The sequence below is a fragment of the Telopea speciosissima genome, chromosome 10 (genome assembly GCF_018873765.1).
Source record: "Telopea speciosissima isolate NSW1024214 ecotype Mountain lineage chromosome 10, Tspe_v1, whole genome shotgun sequence".
Lineage (NCBI taxonomy): Eukaryota > Viridiplantae > Streptophyta > Magnoliopsida > Proteales > Proteaceae > Telopea > Telopea speciosissima.
In genome coordinates, this window is record NC_057925.1 from 52947234 (window position 1) to 52971624 (window position 24391).

Sequence of the window (24391 nt, forward strand, 5' to 3'; positions counted from 1 at the left end):
CGAGATAGCATGCGAAATAAAAATGCAATGTTTCGAAAAACTCGACCGAAATTATGAATATTTCGAGAAATCTTGGTGAAATCTCAAAAATTTCGACAATCTTGACCTCCTCAGTACTCCTAAAGTCATAGTGTTGTATTGTTAAGACTTGGGACTATGTGACATGCATTATGAACTATGTATTATTCATTGTACTTGGGTTGGGAGTCTATGTAATATGCATTGTGAACACTTCAGTATATCTTATGGTTTGTCGTAGAAACTTTAAGTCTTTAACTATTTCTTAAATAATTATTCAATATTATGTGTCTTCATCCATTATTGCATAAATTACTTGTTTTACTTGCCAATTATGTCTCATATCATTCAAACAGTGTGTAGAATAGGCAATATTACATTAAGGGTTCAGCCTTTCCTGCCATCCACGGGTGCAAATCCAAAACATCAGGTGTTTTTTTTTTTTCCAATTTGAAGCTTTAAATATGTTTATTAAGACTATTCAACCCTTAAAGTTTCAGAGCCAACTGTAGCCATTTGCCCACCGAAACATAGTTCCAAAACCAAAAAAAAAAAACGTACACTGTCTCGCCGAGATCTCGAGAACTCGGAAAACTCGACCTAGTCGAGATGGCTGTTCGAGACGAGTTTTTGAACCACGGCTGAAAAGAAGAATCAGCATCTATTGGAAGTGGCTCGCTCCCTGATGTTTGCCATGTCAGTTCCTCCACAGTTTTGGGATAATGCAATCCTCCTGGCTACTTGTCTTATAAATCGAATGCCATCCCGTATGTTGGCATCTCGCTGCCCTCTTGATGTTCTCCTAGGTTCCACTTCTTTTATTGTTCCACCAAAGGTGTTTGCTTGTATGGTCTTTGCCCGTAACTGTTAAGAATAGGAGTTTAAGGGGTATTCTTGTACATAACCCCATGTGTTTTATGTTTCTTCTGTTATTTGTATAAGGCCAGGGGCCCCTGTGTAATTTATTATTCTTTTCAATATAAGCATGTTTGTCTCTAGTTAGAGCCACAACAGATTACACAAATTGAGATTGCTCTTCTCCTCTCCTCTCCTCTCTTCTTCTTTTCCTTCCTCTCTAAAACTGAACATGGTATCAGAGCTTCTTGTTCCTGGAGTTTGAAGAGGTTAGAAGGGAATTTAGTAGGCTAAGAGTTGGGTTCTCCTCTTGGTTGCTGCTGGTGTTTGTACTCAAACCTAAGGTTCTTCACAGACCTGTTTCTCCCTTGTTTCTAACCCAAATGGAGAGCAATCAGGTGCTTTAGTTTCGTTTGGAGGTCTCATTTCTTTCCATTGTGCTCTCTCAAGCCATCTAGAAGCATTCAAGAGACAGGAGAGAATCTCGGCCAGGGCTGTTCTGCCTGTTTTTCCGCCAGTCATTTCAAGTGTTTTTTGGCCTAGTTTTCCTCTGTTTTTTTTCTGCTGCTTCTTGGGAACCAACTGTTCTTGCTTGAGGTGTTGTTGGTTGCTTCTCCCAAGTGTTTTTTCTGTTTGCTTTGAAGCCACCATGGGTGAAAAGACTGTTGAGACATCTGAACTCCCCACTGGTGCAGCAGCCTTGCCTATTACCCCTTCATATGAGAATCCAAATGTTCAGCTTCCCATTGTCAAGCTTGACAATAATAATTACTTGGATTGGTCACGGTTAATGAAACTCATTCTTCGGAGTAGGGGGAAGTTGAAATATATATCTGGGAGCTTTAAAGCCCCTTCCTCTGCTGATCCAGGTTACTCCAAATGGGAAACTGAGAACTCCTTTGTGATGACTTGGCTCATTTTTTCAATGAAGCCGGAGATTGGACGAAGGTTTATGAGCAAGGAGACAGCCAAAGATATTTGGGATAGTGTTGCTCGTATTTTTGATAGAGTGGGGGACTCTACAAAGGTTTATCAACTTCTCCAACAGATTGTTAGCCTGCGCCAGGATGACAAAAGTATCTCTGAGTACTTTAGCCTTGTTGTGGGACTTTGGGAGGAGTATGATCACTACAGAGATCTCCAGCTGTGTCCTGTTGATGAGCCTAAAGTGCATCAGTTGTTTGAGAAGGAGAGGGTCCTGTTGCTTCTTGGTGGTCTTAACTCTGAGTTTGAACCCATAAGGGTACAGATACTTGGTCGACCAAGTCTTCCCTCCCTGGAGGAGGTGTGTAGTTATTTACAGAGTGAGGAGACCGGTAGAAGTGCTATGGAGACCACTCCCACTGTTAAGCGTTCTACTCTTGTTTCATCCACTCCACAGGACCGTCCTCCCTTCACTAAGGGGGCTGGTAAAGGCCGCTTCTCCTGTGACTATTGTGGCAAGTCTGGGCATAAGAAGGAGTTTTGTTGGGATCTTCATGGAAAACCATCCTCTACTGCATCTGGAGGACAGCAAGGACCGAAGAAGAATGGGCCTAAAGCCCATGTTGGGGTTCATGAGTCTGATTCATCCTCCCTCTCCAAAGAAGACATAGCAGCTTTTCGTCGGATTGTAGTACACTTGGATGGATCCTCCTCTACTGCTGCCACTACTTCCACTGCTCTACAGGTCTCTACTTCTTCTGCCCTTACTCCCTGGGTCATTGACTCGGGGGCCACAGATCACATGACTGGTAGGTCTCAGCTTTTTAATTCCTACTCTGTTTGTTTAGGAAAAGATAAGGTAAAAATTGCTGATGGTTCCCTTTCTTCCATCTCGGGTAAGGGAAATGTCCAAGTCACTCCACTTATCCCTTTGAAGTCTGTCTTTCATGTTCCCAACTTTGCTACTAATCTTCTTTCTGTTAGCCAATTAACTAAATCTTTGAACTGCTTTGTCACCTTTTTTCCTACCCATTGTCTGTTTCAGGATTTGGTGACGAAGAGGGTGATTGGCAGTGGACGTGAGACTGATGGATTATATGTTCTGGACACTTGTGCTTCCCCTGTGACGACAGCTCAATCTTATGTGTGTGGGCAACATGGCGGACGTACACAGGAGGATATTTTGCTTTGGCATCAGCGTTTGGGACATCCTTCTTTTTCTGTTATGTGAAAAATGTTGCCACATTTATTTACCTCTTTTCCTGTCAATCATGTTTTTCATTGTGAACCTTGTTTTTTTGCAAAAAGTTGTAAGACAATTTATCCATCTTCTAGTAATAGATCTCTTTCACCTTTTCACATTGTTCATACTGATGTTTGGGGTCCTTCCCCTGTTACTTCTATACGTGGCTTCCGCTACTTTGTCTCCTTTATTGATGACTTCTCTCGAGTCACTTGGGTTTATCTCTTGAAACAAAAGAGTGATGTCTATGCTGCGTTTCAAAACTTTTATGAGTTGGTGTATACTCAGTTTCAAACTCGTATTCAGATTGTCTGTTCTGATAAAGGTGGAGAGTATATGTATGGTAGTTTGGAGTCCTTTTTTTCTGATCATGGCATTATCCACCAGGTGGCTTGTGTTGATACCCCTCAACAAAATGGGGTTGCTGAAAGAAAAAACTACCACCTGCTGGAAGTAGCCCGATCTCTTTGGTTTACAATGCATGTTCTAAAAACCTTTTGGTCCAATGCCTTACTCACTGCAGTCTTTCTTATCAATCATATGCCCTCCAGTGTCTTGAACTTCAGAGTACCTCTTGAGATCTTACCCTCACTTTCTTCTTCTTTCTCCCTTCCCCACGGGTCTTTGGTTACATATGCTATGTCCATATTAGCAAATCTGCCCGCACTAAATTGGATCCTAAGTCCTTGAAGTGCCTCTTTCTTGGGTATTCCTCTACCTCCAAAGGATACACCTGTTATCACTCTCCTACCCGTCGGTGGCTTATCTCCAAAGATGTTTCTTTCTTTGAAACCATTCCCTTTTTTCAGTCACCTCTTCAGGGGGAGTATCTTGGTGGTAAGGTTGAAGAGGCATCTGAGTTTGTATCCTTTCCTTCCTCCTCCCTCGTTCCTATTTCCCCATTTCAGATTGACAAGGGAAAGAAAAGTTCTGAGGATACTGTTGTTGAGGGGGAGTCTCCGAGTGCACAGGTGAACAGAGAACAGGGGGAACTACTTGTGTATACAAAGGACAAGAGAAATCCTCCTTCATGGCTTCTTATAAAGAAGACCTGCCAACATCCTCTTTCGTCCCCTCATCCTGAGCCTCCATCCATTGAGACAAGTATACCTTCCTCTACCCCTCCATCCTCAGACTTAGATCTTCCTATTGCTCACCGCAAAGGAACTCGAGCTTGTACTAATCCCATTGCCAAGTTTGTCTCCTATGATTCTATCTCCCCTACAGGTGTTGCCTTCACAGTGGCTATCTCCTCCATCTCTATTCCTAAGAATGTAGTAGAGGCCATGGCTGATCCAAAATGGAGAGAAGCAATGAATACCGAGATGGTGGCCCTTGAGAAGAACCACACTTGGGATCTTGTTGAACTCCTAAAGGGGAGAGTTCCGGTTGGATGCAGATGGGTATTCACAGTCAAGTTCAAGTCTGATGGTACTGTAGAGAGATATAAGGCAAGGCTGGCTGCTAAGGGCTATACCCAGGTGTATGGCATTGATTATCCAGAAACCTTTGCTCCAGTGGCCAAGCATAACTCCATTCGGGTACTCCTCTCAATGGCTGCAAATCTTGATTGGCCATTATACCAGCTTTATGTAAAGAATGCTTTCTTACATGGTGACTTAGAAGAAGAAGTCTACATGCATTCTCCTCTTGGGTTCAAGCATCCTAGTGGCAATGGAAAAGTGTGTCGTCTTAGGAAGGCTCTTTATGGCCTTAAACAATCTCCTAAGGCTTGGTTTGAGAGGTTTAGACAAGCTATCCTACAGAATGGATACACCCAAAGTCAAGCCGATCACACTTTGTTTATACAAAGGAAGGGCAGCACTATTACAGCTCTTGTTGTATATGTTGATGACATTGTGGTCACGGGAAACAGCGAGGCTGAAATCTCAAAGCTTAAACTTTACTTGGCTCGGCAGTTTGAGATCAAGGATCTTGGTCGATTGAAATATTTTCTGGGGATTGAAGTTTCAAGATCCAAGCAAGGGATCAATGTTTGTCAGAGAAAGTTTGTCCTTGATCTACTTACAGAGACAGGGTACTTAGGGTGTAAGCCAGCCTCCTCCCCTATTGATCAAAATCACAAACTAGGAGAAGATTATGGTGAATCTCTTGTAGATGCTGAAAAATATCAGAGATTAGTAGGCAAGCTAATCTATCTTTCCCTTACCCGACCTGACATAACCTATGCTGTCGGCGTGGTAAGTCAGTTTATGCATGCACCAAAAATGGGACATCTTGATGCAGTTTATAGAATCCTCAGATATTTAAAGTCATGTCCTGGAAAAGGTCTTCTCTTCTCTAGGAATGGTCACTTGAGGATTGAAGCATACACTGATGCTGACTGGGTTGGATCTATTTCTGATCGAAAATCCACTTTAGGATACTGTACTTTTGTTGGTGGAAATTTGGTTACTTAGCAAAGTAAGAAGCAACCTATGGTGGCTAGATCAAGCGCTGAGGCAGAATTTAGAGCCATGGCTCACAGAGTGTGTGAAATCTTGTGGCTAAAGAGACTTGTTCAAGAATTGGGATTTGAGACTGCTAAACCTATGAGTTTATATTGTGACAACAAGGCAGCCATAAGTATTGCTCACAACCCAGTGCAATATGACAGGACAAAGCATGTTGAGGTTGATAGACATTTCATTAAGGAAAAGATTGAGTCAAAGACCATCTGCACCCCTTTTGTGAAGATAAATGAACAAGTGGCCGACATCTTCACCAAAGGACTTAGCACTCATCATTTTGACTGTTTATTGAACAAGCTGGGTATGTATGACATATACCACCCAGCTTGAGGGGGAGTGTTAAGAATAGGAGTTTAAGGGGTATTCTTGTACATAACCCCATGTGTTTTATGTTTCTTCTGTTATTTGTATAAGGCCAGGGGCCCCTATGTAATTTATTATTCTTTTCAATATAAGTATGTTTGTCTCTAGTTAGAGACACAACAGATTACACAAATCGAGATTTCTCTTCTCCTCTCCTCTCTTCTTCTTCTTTTCCTTCCTCTCTAAAACTGAACAGTAACCACCAAGTTCGTGGCAAGTTTGATCCTAGGGGCCTCCGGTGTATTTTCATTGGTTATTCTGCCACTCAGAAGGGTTACAAGTGCTATCATCCCCCTACGAGGAAGATGTATATCACCATGGATCTGGTTTTTCAAAAATCGGAGTCATTTTGTTCCCCTACTCCACCTCTTCAGGGGGAGTCTTATTCTAGGGAAGAGGTGCCCTTTATTACTCCCATGGATACCCCAATGGAAGATGAAGAACTTGAAGAAGGTACAAGGCAGGAATAGGAACAACAGCCCACAGTTCAGCCAGCCCAAGGGGAGCAACCGGTTCAAATCCAAGGGGAGCAGCCCCCAATCAGCTCTCCTCCAAAAACTTTTATTCGTACTCGAAGAAGGGAGTAAAAAGCAAGTGACTAAGACCACCATCATACCTAGCAAATCGGCCTTACAGGATTCAAGTTCTGCACAAGTTCCCACCATGTGGTGAGTCTCTTCCTCCTCCCTCTAGTGATCCAAGTCTTGATTTACCAATTGTTGTTCATAAACGTAGTAGAACTTGTACTCATCATCCCTTTTCTAACATTGTCTCATATAATTCTGTTTCTCCCTCCTTCCATACTTTTGTTTCTTCTTTGTTTTTTGTTTCCACTTCTAACACGCAAGAAGCCCTGGCTAACTCAAGATGAAAAGAGGCCATGAATGAAGAAATGAGAGCTCTTGGGTAGAATGACACGTGGGATCTAGTACAACTTCCTCCAAGAAAGAAGCCTGTAGGTTGTAAATGGGGCTTCGCTGTTAAGCAAAAAGCTGATGAAACAGTGGATAGATACAAAGCAAGATTGGTTGCTAGAGGATTGACACAGACATATGGTATAGACTACAATGGAGAATTTTGCACCTGTGGCCAAGATGAATACATTTAGAGTCATTCTATCATGTGCAGTCAACCTAGGATGGGACCTTCAGCAGTTGGATGTGAAGAATGTATTCCTCTATGGTGAGCTTGAAGAGGAGGTATACATGGATATACCACTTGGATTTGCAACTCAGGAGACTCATGGGAAGGTTTGTAAATTAAAGAGGGCCCTATATGGATTAAAACAGTCCCCCAAAGCCTGGTTTGGTCGATTTCACAAGGCCATGGTGTCCATTGGTTATAAACAAAGCAATGCAAATCACACTTTGTTTATTAAGAAGACGGACAGCCATATTACAATCTTGATTGTGTACGTGGACGACATCGTAATTACTGGGAGCAGCATTGATGAAATATCCCACCGAATTTTCTGGGAACGAAGTTTGAACTTAAAGACCAAGGAAGATTGAGATACTTCCTTGGAATAGAAATGGCTCATTCAGCTCAAGGGATTTTCCTCTCTCAATGGAAATACACCCTTGACCTCTTATCAAATACAGGAATGTTGAGTTGTAAGCCCGCAACACTCCAATTGAACCTAATTGTCATCTCAGGAGAAAAGATGTTCAAAATCGAATTTTGGCCTTGTTTTAGTCATCATCTCCTAAATATATTTTTTTCTATGAAAGGAAAGTGTTGTTCTAAATTCTGCATTATTCCATGAGATCTAGAAGCACTTCTGCAACCTTCTCTCTGTCCATTGGTGTTTCCCTTGCGCTCTTTTTGAAGCTGAGAATGACGGTCTTCCTTAGAAGTTCTCGCTTAGTTGACAAGGGCAGCTATCAGAGGTTGGTTGGAAGACTTATATATTTGTCCCACACTCGGCCGGATATAGCCTTTGCTGTTAGTATGGTCAGCCAGTTATGCATAATCCTCACTCATCACACTTGAAAGCTGTGTATAAGATCCTGAGATGTCTAAAATCAGCTCCTAGAAAAGGTGTTCTCTTCTCTTACCATTGTATTGAATCTTTCACAGATGCTGATTGGGCTGGCTGCCCTGGTGATCGAACGTCTACTTCTGGATACTACAACTTTGTCGGTGGTAATCTGGTCACTTGGCGAAGTAAGAAGCAAGCTGTACTAGCTCGATCCAGTGCAAAGGTAGAGTTTCGGACTATGGCCCATGGTATATTAAATTACTTTGGCTCCAAGGGCTTCTTCAGGATTTAGGAGTTTCAATGGCGATGTCTATGCACCTACATTCTAACAGCAAATATGCAATCAGCATTGCTCATAATCCGGTTCAACATGATCGCACGAAGCATGTTGAGATTGATCATTACTTTATAAAGGAGAAACTAGAGCAAGGACTTATCTGTATCTTATTTGTCCCATCGAATAGTCAATTAGCTGATGTACTTACTAAGGGACTGAGTAGTAAGAACTTTGTTTCTATTGTAAGCAAGTTGGGCATTATTGATATCTAAGTTGGATACTAAAGCTCTTAAATACACCTTATTGGCTATTCTCGTACTCAAAAGGGTTATCAATGTTATTCATTTGAGTTACAAAAATATTTTGTCACAACTGATGTTTCCTTCTTTGAGTCTAACCCACATATTGATTCCTCTTTTGTTGTTTCTGAGTTGGATGATGATCTTCCTTTATATATTGTTCAGTTTTCTGCTTCACAGGTTTCTCCAACACCATCATCATCGTCACCTGCTATTGTGTACCAGCGCCATCTTCGGAAGGCTTGGGCAGGCCCCCTTTCATCAACTTCTACCTCCTCTTCTTCGCCAGCTGATCCTGCCCCAAGTAATCCTTCTTCTTCTATTAATGTTTCTTCTGACCTTGATGTGCCTATTGCTTTTTGTAAGGGTGTTCGGAGTTGTACCCAACATCCTCTTTCTAACTTTGTGTCCTACTCTGGTTTATCCTCCAACTTCCATTCCTGCTTGACTACTATTGAGAATCACCTTATTCCTAAGTCTGTTGCAGACGCATTATCTAGTCTTGGTTGGCTGCCTGCTATGACTGAGGAACTGTCAACGTTGGAGGAAAATCAAACATGGATTTTGTTCTGTTACCCTCTAGTAAATCAGCTATTGGTTGTCGATGGGTTTTTGTGGTAAAGGTAAATCCTAATGGTTCTTTGGCATGCTTGAAGGCCAGCCTTGTGGCCAAGGGCTATGCCCAAGTATATGGTGTTGATTATTTGGACACTTTTTCTCCTGTGGCTAAACTTACTTTTATTCGTATATTGATTTCTCTTGTTGTTACTCATTATTGGCCCTTGTTTCAAGTGGATGTTAAAAATGCTTTCTTGCATGAGGATCTCCACGAGGAGGTTTATATGGAGCAACCTCCTGGGTTTGTTGCTCAGGGGGAGTATGGAGTGGTGTGTAAGCTCAAGAAGTCTTTGTATGGGCTGGAATAGTCGCCTCGAACTTGGTTTGGTCGGTTCACTGAAGTTGTTTTGGAATTTGGACTGACACGTTGTGGAAGTGATCATTTTGTATTTTTCGGCATTATGATGTAGGAAGAATATTTCTCATTGTATATGTGGATGATATTGTCATTACAGGAGATGACTCTTCAGGAATTGAGAAGCTGAAAATGCATTTACAATAGAACTTTCAAACTAAGGATTTGGGAAAATTGAAATGCTTTTTGGGTGTGGAAGTGGCTCAATCAAGGAAAGGAATTCCGCTTTCACAGCGAAAGTATGTAATTTATCTTCTTTCAGAGACAGGATTATTAGGATCTGAACCTCTAGATACTTCCATGGATCTTAATTTAAAGCTTACAGTTGATGATGGTGATATTCTTAGTGATCTTGAGAAGTATCAGAGACTTGTTGGGAAACTAAATTATTTGATTGTGACTCGACCTGACATTGCCTTTCCCGTCAGTGTTGTAAGTTTTTGTCTGCTCCTTGGACATCTCATTGGGATGTTGTTATACGTATCTTGAGGTACCTCAAGAAGGCTCCTAGACGTGGTCTACTTTACTTGGATCATGGCCCTGGACAGGTTGAAGGCTTTTCAGATGTTGACTGGGCTGGATCTCCTGTTGACAAAAGGTTAACTACAGGTTATTGCACATTTGTTGGAGGAAATCTTGCGTCGTGGAAAAGCAAGAAACATATAATTGTGGTTCGATCCAGTGTAGAGTCAAAGTATCGATCCATGACACATGTTACATGTGAGTTGATGTGGGTGAACCAGTTGTTGACTAAGGTTGGCTTTACAAATGATTCCCCTATGCAACCGTGGTATGATTATCAAGTTGTTGTTCATATTGCTTTAAATCCTGTGTTTCATGAAAGAACGAAACACATCGAAGTAGATTGTTACTTTGTTCAAGAGAAGCTACAACAAGGGCTCATTTCTCCTAGTCATGTTGGTACAGGAGAGCAACTTGCAGATTTGTTTACAAAGTCTTTGGGGGAGTGCTAGAGTGGTTTACATTTGTAACAAGCTGGGCATGATCAATGTCTATGCTCCAGCTTGAGGGGGAGTGTTAGTAGAGATTGCTTAGTGTCTCGGTTCTAGTGAAGGGTAGTTTGGGTATTATGTTTTATTTGTTTCTTTCTTATTTCCCTATTGTGTCCTTTAAATGAATATATATTGAATGAAGTGGGAGTTCCAACACTATATGGACAATACCCAAGGGTTACACAAACACATCGGTTCTCACTGTTCTCTTTCTTCTTCCTCTTCTTTTTTTCTCTTTCGTTATTACTTGCATTGTTTATATTTTCTGGCCTCAGCGATCAGTTCTTCATTTTCTCCTACTGCTATTTTCTGGCCAGCGGCTGGCATTTTCTACTTTTTGCCACTTATATTGTTCATTGTTCTCTGCATTTCTTCTTAACGAAAATTTCTCTCTAAAGCTGCTAATGGCAGCTGTTTCTATGATCATATCTAAGCCGGTCTGATCTGTTTAATCTGCTGCTGAGACTAGAAGATTCTTCTTCATGTTGTTCTTCCTTTTCCGTTTTCTTTTGTTTCCTACATATCTGGGTGTGATTGCTGGCCACTGGCCTATACTTCTGATATATTTATTTAGTTTGGTTTTGGTAGTTATTTATGTTCTGGTTGTTTCAAGCTGGAGCATAGGAGATTTATATGCTCCAACTTGAGAGGAAGTGTTAAGAAATAAAGCTTTATGTTATATCTTAGGGGTATTTTGTAATGGTTTCTTATTATTTTGGTCTTATGTGTAAAGACATATAAGTCAGGGACTTTATTGTAATTTCTTATATTTTAGTGTTTATATATACAAGACATACCTACCGATTGGACAGCTCTCCATTTTCTTCCAATCAGTAGTTCTTCTTTCCCCTCTTCCCCTTCTCTCTTTTCTTCTTCTTCTCTTTTTTTCCTTTGCTGGATTTCTTTATTCTGCTTTGTCACAGATATAACAGAGAAAGGAATTAAGTAGATTGTATTTTCATTTTATTAATATATTAGGCTCATTCACCCAAAAAATATATATATATATTAGGCTCATAGCATTCAAGTATACCCCAGAGCTCTATACATAGACATCAACTACTTAGAATTCACACAACATAAAACACGTAACTGTAATTTTGTATGACATATAATGACATAAGAATAGAACAGGAGCACACTTTCTACTGAAGAGTAATTAAGGAAGAAAAGAACACAAGAAGGGGGGGGGTGTTGAGAAAACCTTTTCAATAAGGTCCAATACATCTTGGTTATCAACAAATTCTATGTAGCTCCAATCAATCTTCTCCTTTGTGTACTCTTCCTGCTCCATCTTGAAAACATGCTGAAAGACATCATGAACCCTATTAGATTATTGAAAAAACTGAACCAAGGATGAATTGACGAAGTATGATCCAATATAAAACCTGGTTAAAATGTTGTTGCAGTTTCTCATTTGTGAAATTAATACAAAACTGCTCAAAACTAAAAAATACAAAGTATTGGAAGTCAAGTAACAAAAATTGTGAGAGCCAATAAAACAAAGAAAATGCAATATCTCCAACAGCACATGTTTCTGGTTATCAGAAATTACCTGTTAGCCTTGAAGCTTTCAAAACCATAGATATCAAGAACACCAATGAGAGATTTTGAGTTAGGATCTTGCCCAATTGAGTTATTAATTTTATCAACCAACCTGTATATAATCAGAAACACCCTTAGGCCTTAGCATTTTACCTGCAGCTTTCTACTTCGAATTAACCTGTGCGATTTAGAGACCACCCAAGAACAGATACTGGGATGTGAGTCAGGGAGTTACCAGTCAAACAACCGAGAATATATTGTCTTTGCTAAACCATCCCTGCTAACTGTTGCAGCAAGAGGATCAAGGCTTCTCTTAATGACTTCCTCTGGGGTGATCATAACACGTTTACAGAGTGCATCTTCAAGGGCCTCAGCATCACACCTGAAATAATGATAAAATGAACAAACAGTGACCAGCACATCAAAAGGATCGAATTACTCTAAAGGTTATGTTAGAACACCAGTCATACATGAGAAGTTCAGCGGTCATTTGAAGATGGAATTTGGCCTTTTCATCTTTTAGAACAGATGAATCAATCTCTTTCCCCTTTGCAAACTCAAGATTACCCAGATGAAGAATTGCAGCAACAACTTTGAAAATTGCATCCTGGGAAGGAGGGGGAGGGAGAACTAAAGTGAGAAAAAGGTTCTTTCAAGTTTTAAGCTATACAGCAATTGAAATATGCTGTCTAAAAACTTTCCATAGTAGAAGGCAATACCTGTTCTTTCTCACTTATTCCGACAATATCCATAGCTCTCCTAGTGGCGAGATAGTCATGCGCATCATTTATACCAACAAGTTCATAGCAATTTGATTGATTGAGATAGTGAAATGATTTAGGGTTTCCCAATTTATATTTCTCAACAACCTGAAAATTAAAAACTTTGAATCATGATCCAATAAAATTGCACATTATAAATTGATAGATATGCACCAATGAAATAGAAATCAAGCCAACAGCTACTACTCCAAGAGAATGGTATTTACCTCAGCTGGTGCTGCACAAAGAAGGTAAAAACAGTGGTAGTTGCGTTCAGGATCAGAAACTTGGCAAACACGAGATCTCTCAAGAAGGTAGGTTCTTATAGCTGCCCCTGATATCCTTCCATGCTTATCAAATTGGAGCTCAACAAATTTACCGAACCGGCTGCACCATTTTATGTAAGGGAATATCAATAATGGTATACAGTAAACAAATTTCAGCAATTTTACCAATCTAACATTTCTACGGAAAGAAGGGAGAAAATAGGGTTTTTCTCTCTAACCTAGATCAGACCAGCTTTGATACCATGTTGGTTGAACCGTGGGTCAGAGAGAGGAAATAAAATAACTAGAATGGCTTGTATTAATAAGAGAAAGGCCCATCTATTTATAATAGAGGGGAAGTTACAAATAATTGAAGCTAGGAGTTGTGGGACTAAAACCCACATAGCCGACATAAGCTAATGACACTTAATAACATAAAAATACCCCCAAAATGACCAGAATACCCCCACGGTATTCTGGAGTACATATATTCTAACAGTAGTTTATGCTATTAATAATATTATGGGAAAGAGAACGCCACCTAGTCACGCAGCGCACGCAACCCCTACGCCCTGACATAGGGCGCAAAATGTCCGTCGCACCCCCCTAGATCACCGGAAATGACCAGGGGTGCGGCAGTTTTTGCGCCCATGTCAGGGCGCAGGGGTCATGTTTCTGGCACGACCGGGTGGCGTTCTTTCTCCCTAACACTATTTTCCTTTTTGCTAGTAAAATTGTGTATCAGAAAAGGAAAGGAAAGAGGAGTTTGGGGTAAAGATTTTGCAATCCAAAAGCCTCCTTATTTGAAAAATTGGAAGTTATTGGCCAAGAATTTGTGCACACACAACTTCAAGAAAAACACAAAGCACAAAAAACAGGACCCAATTCTTCTAAGAGTTAGTAGACCCTTCATGAAAAGGGAAACGTTCGTTTTCACAGCCCTATTTGGATACGCTTATCCAAATGGTCCACCATTTTGAGCCATGTGGACAGTTGTTTTTGGCCAACCGACCATTGTATTAGATGTTAGTTGTTACCCTTATGGATTAGCCACGTGTCAAATTACAGACTCAAATTCAATCAATTACAATCCCATGTATGTCCATGCATCCTTGTATTTTCACCCGTCCATGTAAGTTCATGTGCTCTCCTATAGTCCCTATATTTTCGAAGTTCTATTTGCCACATAGCAAACTCGTTTTGGGCTGAAATTTGACACATAAGCACAGACATTGGGATCTACTTGTCCACAAATTTTGGGTCCAATCCAATCTACCACGTAGCAGATATTTGAGCTGTTCAGATAAGCTTATCTGTATGGATTGTTCAGGAAACCTTTGCCCTGAAATGAGAGAAGTATAGAAGATGTAACGGAAGAATCCTTGATTATTGGCTGTGTTACATATTCATATGAACAAATCAAGGTTCTAAAACTCGAATCTCGGAACCAACTCGGTTCTTGGAAAAACTGAGTCGAGTCGAGATCTCGGCGAGTTGGTACATTTTTTTTTCCAACTTGAAGCCTCATCTCGGTGGGTTTTAGACTTAGTTTGGGTTTGAAACTTGGTATTCAACCTATTTTAGGTCATTTAAACACAATGACACTATCAGATTTTGCAAAAACAAAGTCCAAATATGAGTTTCAATTCAGACCATAGGTTGGTAGGCGATGATGTACTAAAATACCATACTCTACACATAATTTAGTAATAGAAAGCAAGCAAAACATTCAATTAATAGCTAAACAACTTAAATAAGAATCAGAAATGTTAAAGTGATATATCAAACTGTTTAACAGCGTTACAACTATCATCACATAAAATGACTTTGAATCAAGTATTCAGTCCCCACTAGTGTCCAAGGTTCAAAATCTCACGAAATTTCGGCAATATTTCGCCAAATTTCGTATATCTCGAGTTGTCCGAGATACAATACCAATCCGAAATGGAAAAATACCATATTTCGACGATATCTCGTGAGATATCGTCGAAATATCGTGGACTCACGATATATCGCGAGATATTGAAAAAGTCACTAAAAGTGTCACGTGCAATATTTCTAATATTTCGGAAATTTCGGTCATCTCGTTTCGGAAATTTCGGAAATCTCAGTAATTTCGGTAATCTCGTTTCGAAAATTTCGAAAATCTCGGTCATTTTGGCATTTTACACCCACAGAAAAATACCATATTTCGACGAAGTTTCGGTATCTCGGAAATTTCGGTCAGACTGAAACACCGAAACGAAACGAAATTTAGTACCATGCTAGTGTCACATAGTCTTCCCATGACATAATGTTGTTGTAATGTTGCATATAGTGCTCCACAGCTAGCATATAAGAGTTCTGTCGAGTTAGGTAAGTAAATACATAGTAGATGGGTCATTTCCATGGGTCAACCCGAGATCTCAGCAAGATATGGACAAGATGCCTCATAAAAATGGTTCAAAACGAGATCTCGGCGAGATCTCACACTTTTGGGACTTGCCTAAGGTCTCGTCTCGTTTTTTCCAAAAAACCGAGAAACTCGGCAAGATCTCGCGAGTTCCCAAACTATGGAACGAATCAGTATCTGATACACGTCAGTCTAACTTGATTCAGATCTAAATGAGACACAGGATGTGAAGACAGAAACAAACATAACAAATTATCCTGTAGCATGAATAAAATGGTATTCCACCTGGAATTGTTATTTCTGACAGTTTTTGCGTTTCCAAAAGCTTCAAGAACTGGATTTGACTGCAATTGTATCAGTTAACACAAAAATCTGAGTTGATGTAGATATGTAACTTTATAAATAGAGAACTGATCATAATATTGAGCTACTGAACCATCTTACTTCTAGAACTTGTTGTTCAACGGTCCTTCCTTCTGTGGCTACACGGCCACCCAAATAGGCAAGATAACGCATGAGCATTTTTGTGGTCTCAGTCTTACCTGCTCCACTTTCACCGCTGACCAGAATGGAGTTGCTTTTCCCCTCATTGATCATTGCCCTGCTTGCAGTGAATCCAAATACAAATTATCAGCATCATTATTTAAGACAAGTATTTTAACCATAACAGTAAAATCACCTGTATGCGACATCTGCAATCGCAAAAACATGAGGGCTTAGTTCTCCAAATGGTGCTCCTTTGTATTGTTCCATCATGTGTGTATCATAGAGATGAGGCAATCGTTGGAAAGGATTAATTGCAATAAGAATGTTTCCAGTATAAGTCTGCCATGAATTAGGACATCTATTTTACGGTACAAACAATTGTTGCAATAAATAGAAAAATGCTGCAATGAAGAACAAACAGCAGCTGAAGATGAACATGATGGAAAATATACATAGATTTCATTAAGTTCATATCTAGTTGCCAGGTTCTGCAGTACTCCAGGCTCGTGCAAATAAGATAGTTTTGTCATGTCGTCAACTCCACCAGCAGGAGCTTCCATATCTTTTGGATATATTTTTGACAACATTGCAACAACCTGAACAAAAAGAAAGTGAAACAAATTTCATGATGCTGCATAGAGGTAACATGCAACACTAAAGACAACTTTGTTTCAGTGGATAAGACAAAAGCAAGGAATGAGGTAACACGTAACACTAAATTTTGACTTCACAATATGTTCTTAGTTCTTCTGTAACTGAAAGCAAAATATTGATTTTTTTTCCCCAGATAATGCAGATATTTTAGGATATAAGATAAGTAGAAAGAAGAGGGAGTATATGGTGTATAACTTTTATTTGGTGGATGAGACAAAAGTAGGGATTAACGCCAAGTTGGAGTTAGGGAGATCAACCTTAGAATCAAAAGGTTTTAAGATCAAGTAAAACGAAGACGGAGTATATGGTTTGTAACTTTGGTTATGCTAGGATGGATAATGAGATGGTGAAAATTGACGAGAGGGAGATTCCGCAAAGTGATTATTTTAGGTTTTTCGGGTCAATCATAAATAAAGAAGGTGATATGAAGGATGATGTTTAACAGAGAATTAAAATAGGATGTATGAAGTAAAGAGGTGCGTCCGAAGTGTTGAGTGATAGGCGTATTCCTTTAAAACTTCAAGGAAAACTTTATAAGACAGTCATACAACTGGCTATGATGTATGGTGCAGAATGTTAGGCAATTAGGAAGCATCATACAGATAAACTCAGTGTAGCGGAGATGAGGATATTGAAATGGATGAGTGGCAAAACTAGGAGGATAAAGTAAAGAATGATCATATTAGAGCTGACTTGGGAGTAGCTCCGATACACGATAAGCTACGAGAAATTTGTTTGAGGTGTCATGGCCATGTTCAACGAACGCTTTTGGAAGCCCCAGCATGGCGTAGTGATTAATTCAGATTGAAGAAACTAAAAGCGCCAGGGGTAGACGTAAAATGACCTTAGGAGAAGTGATGAGGAAAGACATGCACAGCTTAGGCCTTGTATCAACTATCAAGTATGACCTTGAACAGAGCTGGTTGGAGGGCAAGGATCCATGTAGCCGACCCTATTTAGTTGGGATAAGGCTGAGTTTTTGTTGTTGTAAGCATGCAAGACCTGATCATGCTACATAGGCACACACACATACACGCACACAGACAGACACAAGAGGGATAGATAGAGAGAGGCGAAGTTGGGGGGAAGAGATTAAATTACAGATGGTAAGGTACTTAAACTTCAAAAAAGCATGTAAAACAATTTTTACTCCTTAATATAATACTTTTTTTTTTCCCCTTCTTGCAATATAGAGAAAAGGCACTAGAGAAACAGGACAGCCCAAATATGGACGAAGCTCCATAAATAAAAGGAAAACAAAAATGCGGGAGTCCTCAAAGACATGGACAACTCAAAATAGAAAAAGCAAGCGATGCTAGGAATCCTTAAGTGAGGATGAAGAAAGGTTATGATATAAGTGATGAAGCAACTAGAATGAATCAAAGGAAATATTTAACATGAGTAAATGACAAATACTTATTCACTCGTCCATTGTAGCTTAGCATGTAGAACAACCGTTGACTTTCCCCGAGTTGGTCCAATCAAATATAGAAGATAGGTGCATGTATAAATGTTCATTTGTACCATCGTTGTAATCTTCATTTTTTAGCTTAAGCGATTTAGAAATATGAAGTTGAAAACATAAGAACCCTACATACCGTCTTTCCATTACTGGTCTGGATCTCAGCATCCTGACCAGTGATCTTTGTTACTTGTCCATCAATCCAAGATAATGCTGAGTCTTCAACCCATACATGAGAACCTACAATAATGTTCACTGGTGTACCCTGCAGTAATTAAGATTTTGATAAGTGCACAGAAGTGACAGAACTATTAAATGGGAATGAATTTCAGAAATGTGACCAGATATAAGAATTAATATGCATCTAAAACTACTGTGATTGCACATATGCACCAACATAAAGTATGAGGCTGCAAGTGGACAATAAGTTTAGAGATTTCAAGACTTAGCTCCTTTTGCTTTAATAGGTAGGCCCCAAGGAAAGTTGAACTTATGACCTCTTAATTGTGAGGTGCTGGCCTTGCCAACTGAGCTACTACCCCCTTGGGGTTTTGCTCCAACAATTAATAACTGAGTTTCAATCCGTTAGAGAGATTCCAACTAATGAAATTCTAATTTTGCCAGTGACATATGAACTTTGATTTGTAATGCTTTGATCTGCATCCTACAGTTTTTTCCACAACTGATTCCCTATGAATCTTCAGGCAAGATCCAAAATTTAATGTAATATCTTTTAGGGGAAAGTTTTCATACACGGCTGTGTAAGATGTATGTGAGAGGGTGGGAGTTTCAAGGCATTAATTAATGGGTGGGGGTTTATGACTTTTCCAACTCTTTGTGAGAGGGGACACGACCGTGCATGCTTACACGGTCGTGTATGAAAACTTCCCCCTATCTTTTATATCTAACAATTCTTTATTTCCAGTTCTCTTTTTTTCTGACTTTGCTCTGTTTTAAGTTCTACTTGAGTTCTTTGTGTGCTCCAGTCTAGGTCCTAGAGTATGTAAGTGCAGTTCTCTAACCACATGAGGCAGTTTCTTCACAAAAGAAAATTTTGACAATTAAAGGAAAATAAATTAGAAATAACTTGCCATATCATTTCCCTCTCAAAATTTGTTTGAACTGGTGAAAGGATTGCATTATTTTTTGTGCTGTTGCATTACCAATATAAATTGACCATTTTCTAAAATGTGACGCGTCCACTAGGTAGATATTTATTCATCAAGTCCTTTAATGTTTCTTAGAATAGAAAAATGAAAGAAAGAGAACAGAAATCAGTAAATGAAGTTGAAGTACTCAACCTTTTTGCCAATGACTACTATTTTCATTATTCAGATAAAATTTGACCAGCCTATGACCATAAGTTCATGGCATTTGTATAAAGTCCCAATACTGTACTAATTACTGCCGAATTCAAGTATCCATGAGGCCTACATATCAAAAACAAAAAACTCATATTCAATAAGGAAAACATACCATTCTGTGCTTCAATGAAAAGCTAAGAAACGTGACCGCTCAGATTTAACCCTCAATTGAAGCTAGATCTCGCACATTCAGCTCCTCGGATCCATGTCTCCATCGGAAAAACCTTCTTCCATGGATCGACCTAGCCTCCACTAACCCACACCTCGTAAGACAGCGTTTCCTATCAACATTTACAAGCATTTGCATAGAAGAAACAGTAAACCAACTCCATTACGCATTGGTTCTTTGACCGATCAGATTTAACCCTCAATTGAAGCTAGATCTCGCATATTCAACTCCTCGTATCCATGTCTCCATTGGAAAAACCTTCTTCCATGGATCAGCCTAGTCTCCACTAACCCAAACCTCGTAAGACAGAATTTTCCAATCAACATTTACAAGGGATAAACCAAATCCATTTTTGAATCAAATTCCGTCAGATAACAGTATTTACGTCTAGATTTCGAGAGTCTGGCATGGTAACGAGGCGAACCGAGGAGTATCGTAAGGGGAAAAAGCCCCTTGGGGCACCTAAATTTTCTGATCAATCGATTCTGGTTTGTTTTTCTTCTATTGTCTCCCCTGAGTTCGTGTCTGTCAGGTTGTTGAGGTGACATTTCTTCAAAAGACCTTGAAATTCGGGCCCTTCAATTTCGCTATCTCAATTGTTCCGTCTCTGCAAATTCCCCTCGCCAAATTTGTCGGAGATTCGTGGCTGCTAATTTAGTCTTCTACCTCTCTCTCTCAAGTCTCGAGTCTTTGCCACGCAGCTCTCTCTAACTTTGGCAGAACTTTTGGCGGAAATTTTTCGTAATCGAACATATAAATAAGAGAAAAAGGTTCTCTGAACCGTGGAGAGATTATGCTGATTGCTGGCATCGTCTATCTATCTCTCCTCGTCGTATGAAATGACCTCACCATCCCTATATACGAAACCACTCCCTCCAACTTCGTTGGTGCTCTCTTTGCCGCTTGCTCAAAGACAGACCCAAATCATTAATTAGGTAAAGGGGAGAGCAGAGGATATACACGCACGCTAAGGGTGTTAAACTGTCCGATTTTGATTAAACAGTTTGGTATGATTCGGTTTTGACTGCTTGAGGGTAGAAATCGTAATCAGATCTCATAATCAAAACCTGGACCGTTTACTAAATGGTTTCGGTTAAATGATTTTTAGATGGTTTTGGTTAAATGGATTTTTAACGGTTTTACACAGTTTTGGTTTGACGATTACTAGATGGTTTCATAAACCATTTACTAAAAAGTTTAATTTACACTAATTACCTGCGGCATTTTTTAATAGAAAATGGGGGCATTTGGCAGTGTACATAACCATTAAAGAAAACACATATAAAAATTAAGAATGAAATAAGAACAATGGAAGCCATGGTTAGAGCTTCAAAATGGAGAGACCTAGAAGCACATAACAGTACGAATCAATAGCTCCCCTGAAACAAAGGTTTTTAAACGGTTAGACAGTTTGGTTATAATCGATTTTAATTGGATTACACGGTTTGAATCCGTTGGATTAATCGGTCTAAATCGAACCGAATCGATTAAAAAAAGGTGTCATTTCTAAAACCATAACCGGACCATTTAACTAACCGGCCTATTGGTTTCAGTAAACGGTTTCGGTTTGGTTTTGACACCCTTAATACACGCCAGTGGTGTAGGGAGATTAATGGGCCACGGGTGCGGCCTAAATGTGTCAAAGTTCCTCCGAACAACAGGTTGGATCGAATCAAACCGATCAGTTCAATCTGGACTGAACCAACTCAAAACTTTACTGGTTTGGTTTTATGAAAACGTTAGAAACTAAAATTGAATCGATCGAATGCACTGACTGAAACTGAAAAAACTGATCGAACCCCATAAAAACCAAAAACAAAAAAAAAACAGAATTTTTCATCGATTTCCTTATGTACACATGTAAAACCGAAACCAAATTCGATGGCAGCCTGATTAAATCATTAACAAAAAACTGACAAGAAATCAGCCAAATCGGACCAGAACTGAAAACGAAACTTACTTAATTGTGTTGGTTTCAGGTTGACCCAATAACAAACCAAAATCAATTCAGCCTAACAAAAACCGGATCAAAAAGATCGGTTGAGACCCTTAGCACAGCCACATAGTACATATGCAATGTGCATATTGGTAGTGCTCCCTAAGTTCACAGAGTGGATGAAATTTTGTTGCTACACTAGTAGCAGGAATGTTCCTACTACAAGGCTAGCAGCCAAAGAAATGGGATCTTAAAGGATATTTTAAAAAATACTAAAATCAAAGAGGGTATTTATGAATCTAAAAAGAGGAAGTGAATTATTCCATTTCCTTGGCTGCTAGCCTTGTAGCAGGAACATTCCTGCTATGGGCGTAGCAGCAAAATTTTTTCCTCACAGAGTACTTGAATCAATCATGTGCTAGCAGTGAAGGTGGGGAAATGAAAATTTTATCCTTCATTTCTTGGAAAATTATCACCTCCAGTTTGCTGACCGGCCCAGTTCCCCAGTTCCTCTAATAGGGGGATGGTGGACCCCACCCGGGTAGGGTGTTTGGGCATGGGTAGAGAGGTCATTTCTACCCTCCTTTGTTAGAGGAACTGGGGAACTGGGCCGATCAGCAAACCAGAGGTGATAAAGATCCTTCATTTCTTTGATAGCCACACCCGACAAGCAAGGTAAGCCCTTATGAATTGTTTTAAACTTTACCTTGCCCTTACAAACCCCCGCCCCCCCCCCCCCCCCCCTACAATAAAATATTAAAAAAACTCTACCTTGCATGCATGAACATTCATAGGTATGGTTGACAATATACAATATAGTAATGGTGTTAGATTAAAGGACAAAAAGCAGGCATGTGATCGCGGTGTACACGGCCCCTCGTAGTCTCTCTCTCTCTCTTCATATATTTTGATGTGGACTCTTTTGTACACAAATTGACACTCACCAAAATGTCTCTCTTCCTCTAAACATGCATGATGTCAGTATAAAAGGGGGTGCAACATGTCTACCCTTCTCCCTTGATTGAATTAGACTTTTACATTTGACATGGAACTAATCCAGAGCCCAACCAAGGTAAGCCCTTATGAATTGTTTTCAACTCTACCCTCCCCTCTAAAAAAAACTCTACCTTACATGCATGAACATTCATAGGTGTGCATGACAATATATGATACGATAATGATGTTAGATTAAAGGGCAAAAAGTGGGCATGTGACCGCGGGTGTACATGGCCTCTCTCTCTCTCTCTCTCTCCTTCCTTATTTAATGATATGAACTCATTTGCATACAAATTGACACTCACCGAAATGTCTCTCCTCCCCTAGGCATGCATGATGCTAGTATAAAAGGGGGCAACATGTCCACCATTCTCCCTTTATTGAATTAAACTTTTAAATTTGTCATGGAACTAATCCAGAGTCCAACCATATACTATCTATCTAGCAATCTAAATTGTCACATTATTCCACATGACAAAATGAGGATAAGCCAACGTATCAGAATGGCTGCTTATATGAGTTTTCCTCAAATTTCAAAATAATTTACATATGCAACTATCTTGAAAAACTAATTTCCCTTCGTATGTCGATCATAAGTTTCTCCATTCTCTCATATCTAAGATCCCTGCATTAGGTTTCCTTTGAGTATTTTTTGTAAATTGGATTCTATTAATTCTTGCTTTGGGGGGGGGGGGGGGGGGAGGGTACTCAAGAGAAGGAAGCCAAACATGATTGCATGACAGGTAGTTTGTTTCACAAAAATATTTGGGGGTCTTGGGCATAGGGATTCTTCCATTCGTATTAAATCTCTATTAATTTAGGTTGGAGGGTTTTGAATGATACTCGTAAATTCGTAATCCATGGTCCTCTATTCTCAAGGCTAAGTATTTTCTTAATCATTCCTTATTGGACAACCCTATTACTTTCAAAAGAGGATCTCTGGACTTGGATTAGTATTGTAAGTATACTACCTAATTTATGAAAAATGGTTTGTATTCGGATAGGAAATGGATCATCCACTCGAATTTGGGAAGATCCTTGGATCGGGATTTTGATTGCCTGCATTAGTTACTAGAATACCTTTATGAAAATATGAGAATTTATACACCAAGATTGCTGCTAATGTGCTTTGGGAATGAGAAAGATAGGTTCAGCTCGTGATCTTGGGTTGGAATTCCATTCAGTGGAATATGTAGGGGCTTTGGGATTGCACTGATCGGCTTTCTAGTGACTCTCTTTTGAGTTTGTATATTTATTTTGGGGCGCTGTTCTCTGTGCCGCAGTACAGCCTACGCTCAAGCACATGGGGGTGGGTGCAATGACCAACCTACCCCCCTGCACAAGCTGTCAATGTGCCTTAACACAGGCTGCGCTGCGACACAGAGAACGTTCTCCCATTTTTTTTTTTTATCCGATACTACTTAGTTCGTCTCTTACATCATAGTTTTCATCCTAAAAGTTCAAATTGTTAAATGGAGGGACTCCTAGGTGTACGTACAGTGAGGGTTATACGCTTGTTAGTATTTGATGTGAGACTAATCTTCTAACAAGGTTCACCATAACCAAGTGGCTTTTCAAAATATAGTACCCAATACTATGCTTGTCTTACATCATGTTTCTCATTGGTTATCATGTCTTAAATTATTCCCTAATTCTGATCTTTCTAATCCTTTTCCTCTATCTCCAACTCCCCTTTTGATGAATGCTTTGGCCCCGTTTGTTTAGCGGAATAGTTTACAAGAGATGGAAAAATTGTGGTAAAATACTGACATGGCATTGCAATCATCCCACCCTAGGTTGTTTGTTTGCAAAGAATGAGAATGTTGAGATAATGGAGGGAACATAATCATTACCATTGTTTACTGACATGGCATTACAAATCCCATAATTTTCTCACCCCTTGGCTTTACAAAGTCTCACCAAATACGTGGGAATGGGATTGT

General features: G+C 39.7%; 1 protein-coding gene across 2 annotated transcripts in view; it reads right to left on the reverse strand.

Annotated features, from left to right (window-relative positions):
- The window catches only part of LOC122642699 (myosin-11-like), a 52055-nt gene extending 32290 nt beyond the window's left edge, over positions 1–19765 (reverse strand). The window contains exons 1-14 of one of the 2 annotated variants that reach the window (XM_043836254.1): positions 19685–19765; positions 19460–19492; positions 18120–18248; positions 16320–16463; positions 16061–16206; positions 15826–15982; positions 15667–15725; positions 12951–13110; positions 12682–12831; positions 12433–12569; positions 12198–12344; positions 11973–12074; positions 11806–11863; positions 11622–11723 (exon numbers count right to left, since the gene is read on the reverse strand). In XM_043836254.1, coding sequence (XP_043692189.1) covers positions 11622–11723; positions 11806–11863; positions 11973–12074; positions 12198–12344; positions 12433–12569; positions 12682–12831; positions 12951–13110; positions 15667–15725; positions 15826–15982; positions 16061–16206; positions 16320–16463; positions 18120–18248; positions 19460–19462 — 1494 coding nt within the window. In that variant the 5' untranslated portion in view covers positions 19463–19492; positions 19685–19765. The other variant, XM_043836255.1, reaches the window with a different exon arrangement.
- Positions 19766–24391: the final 4626 nt, after the last annotated feature.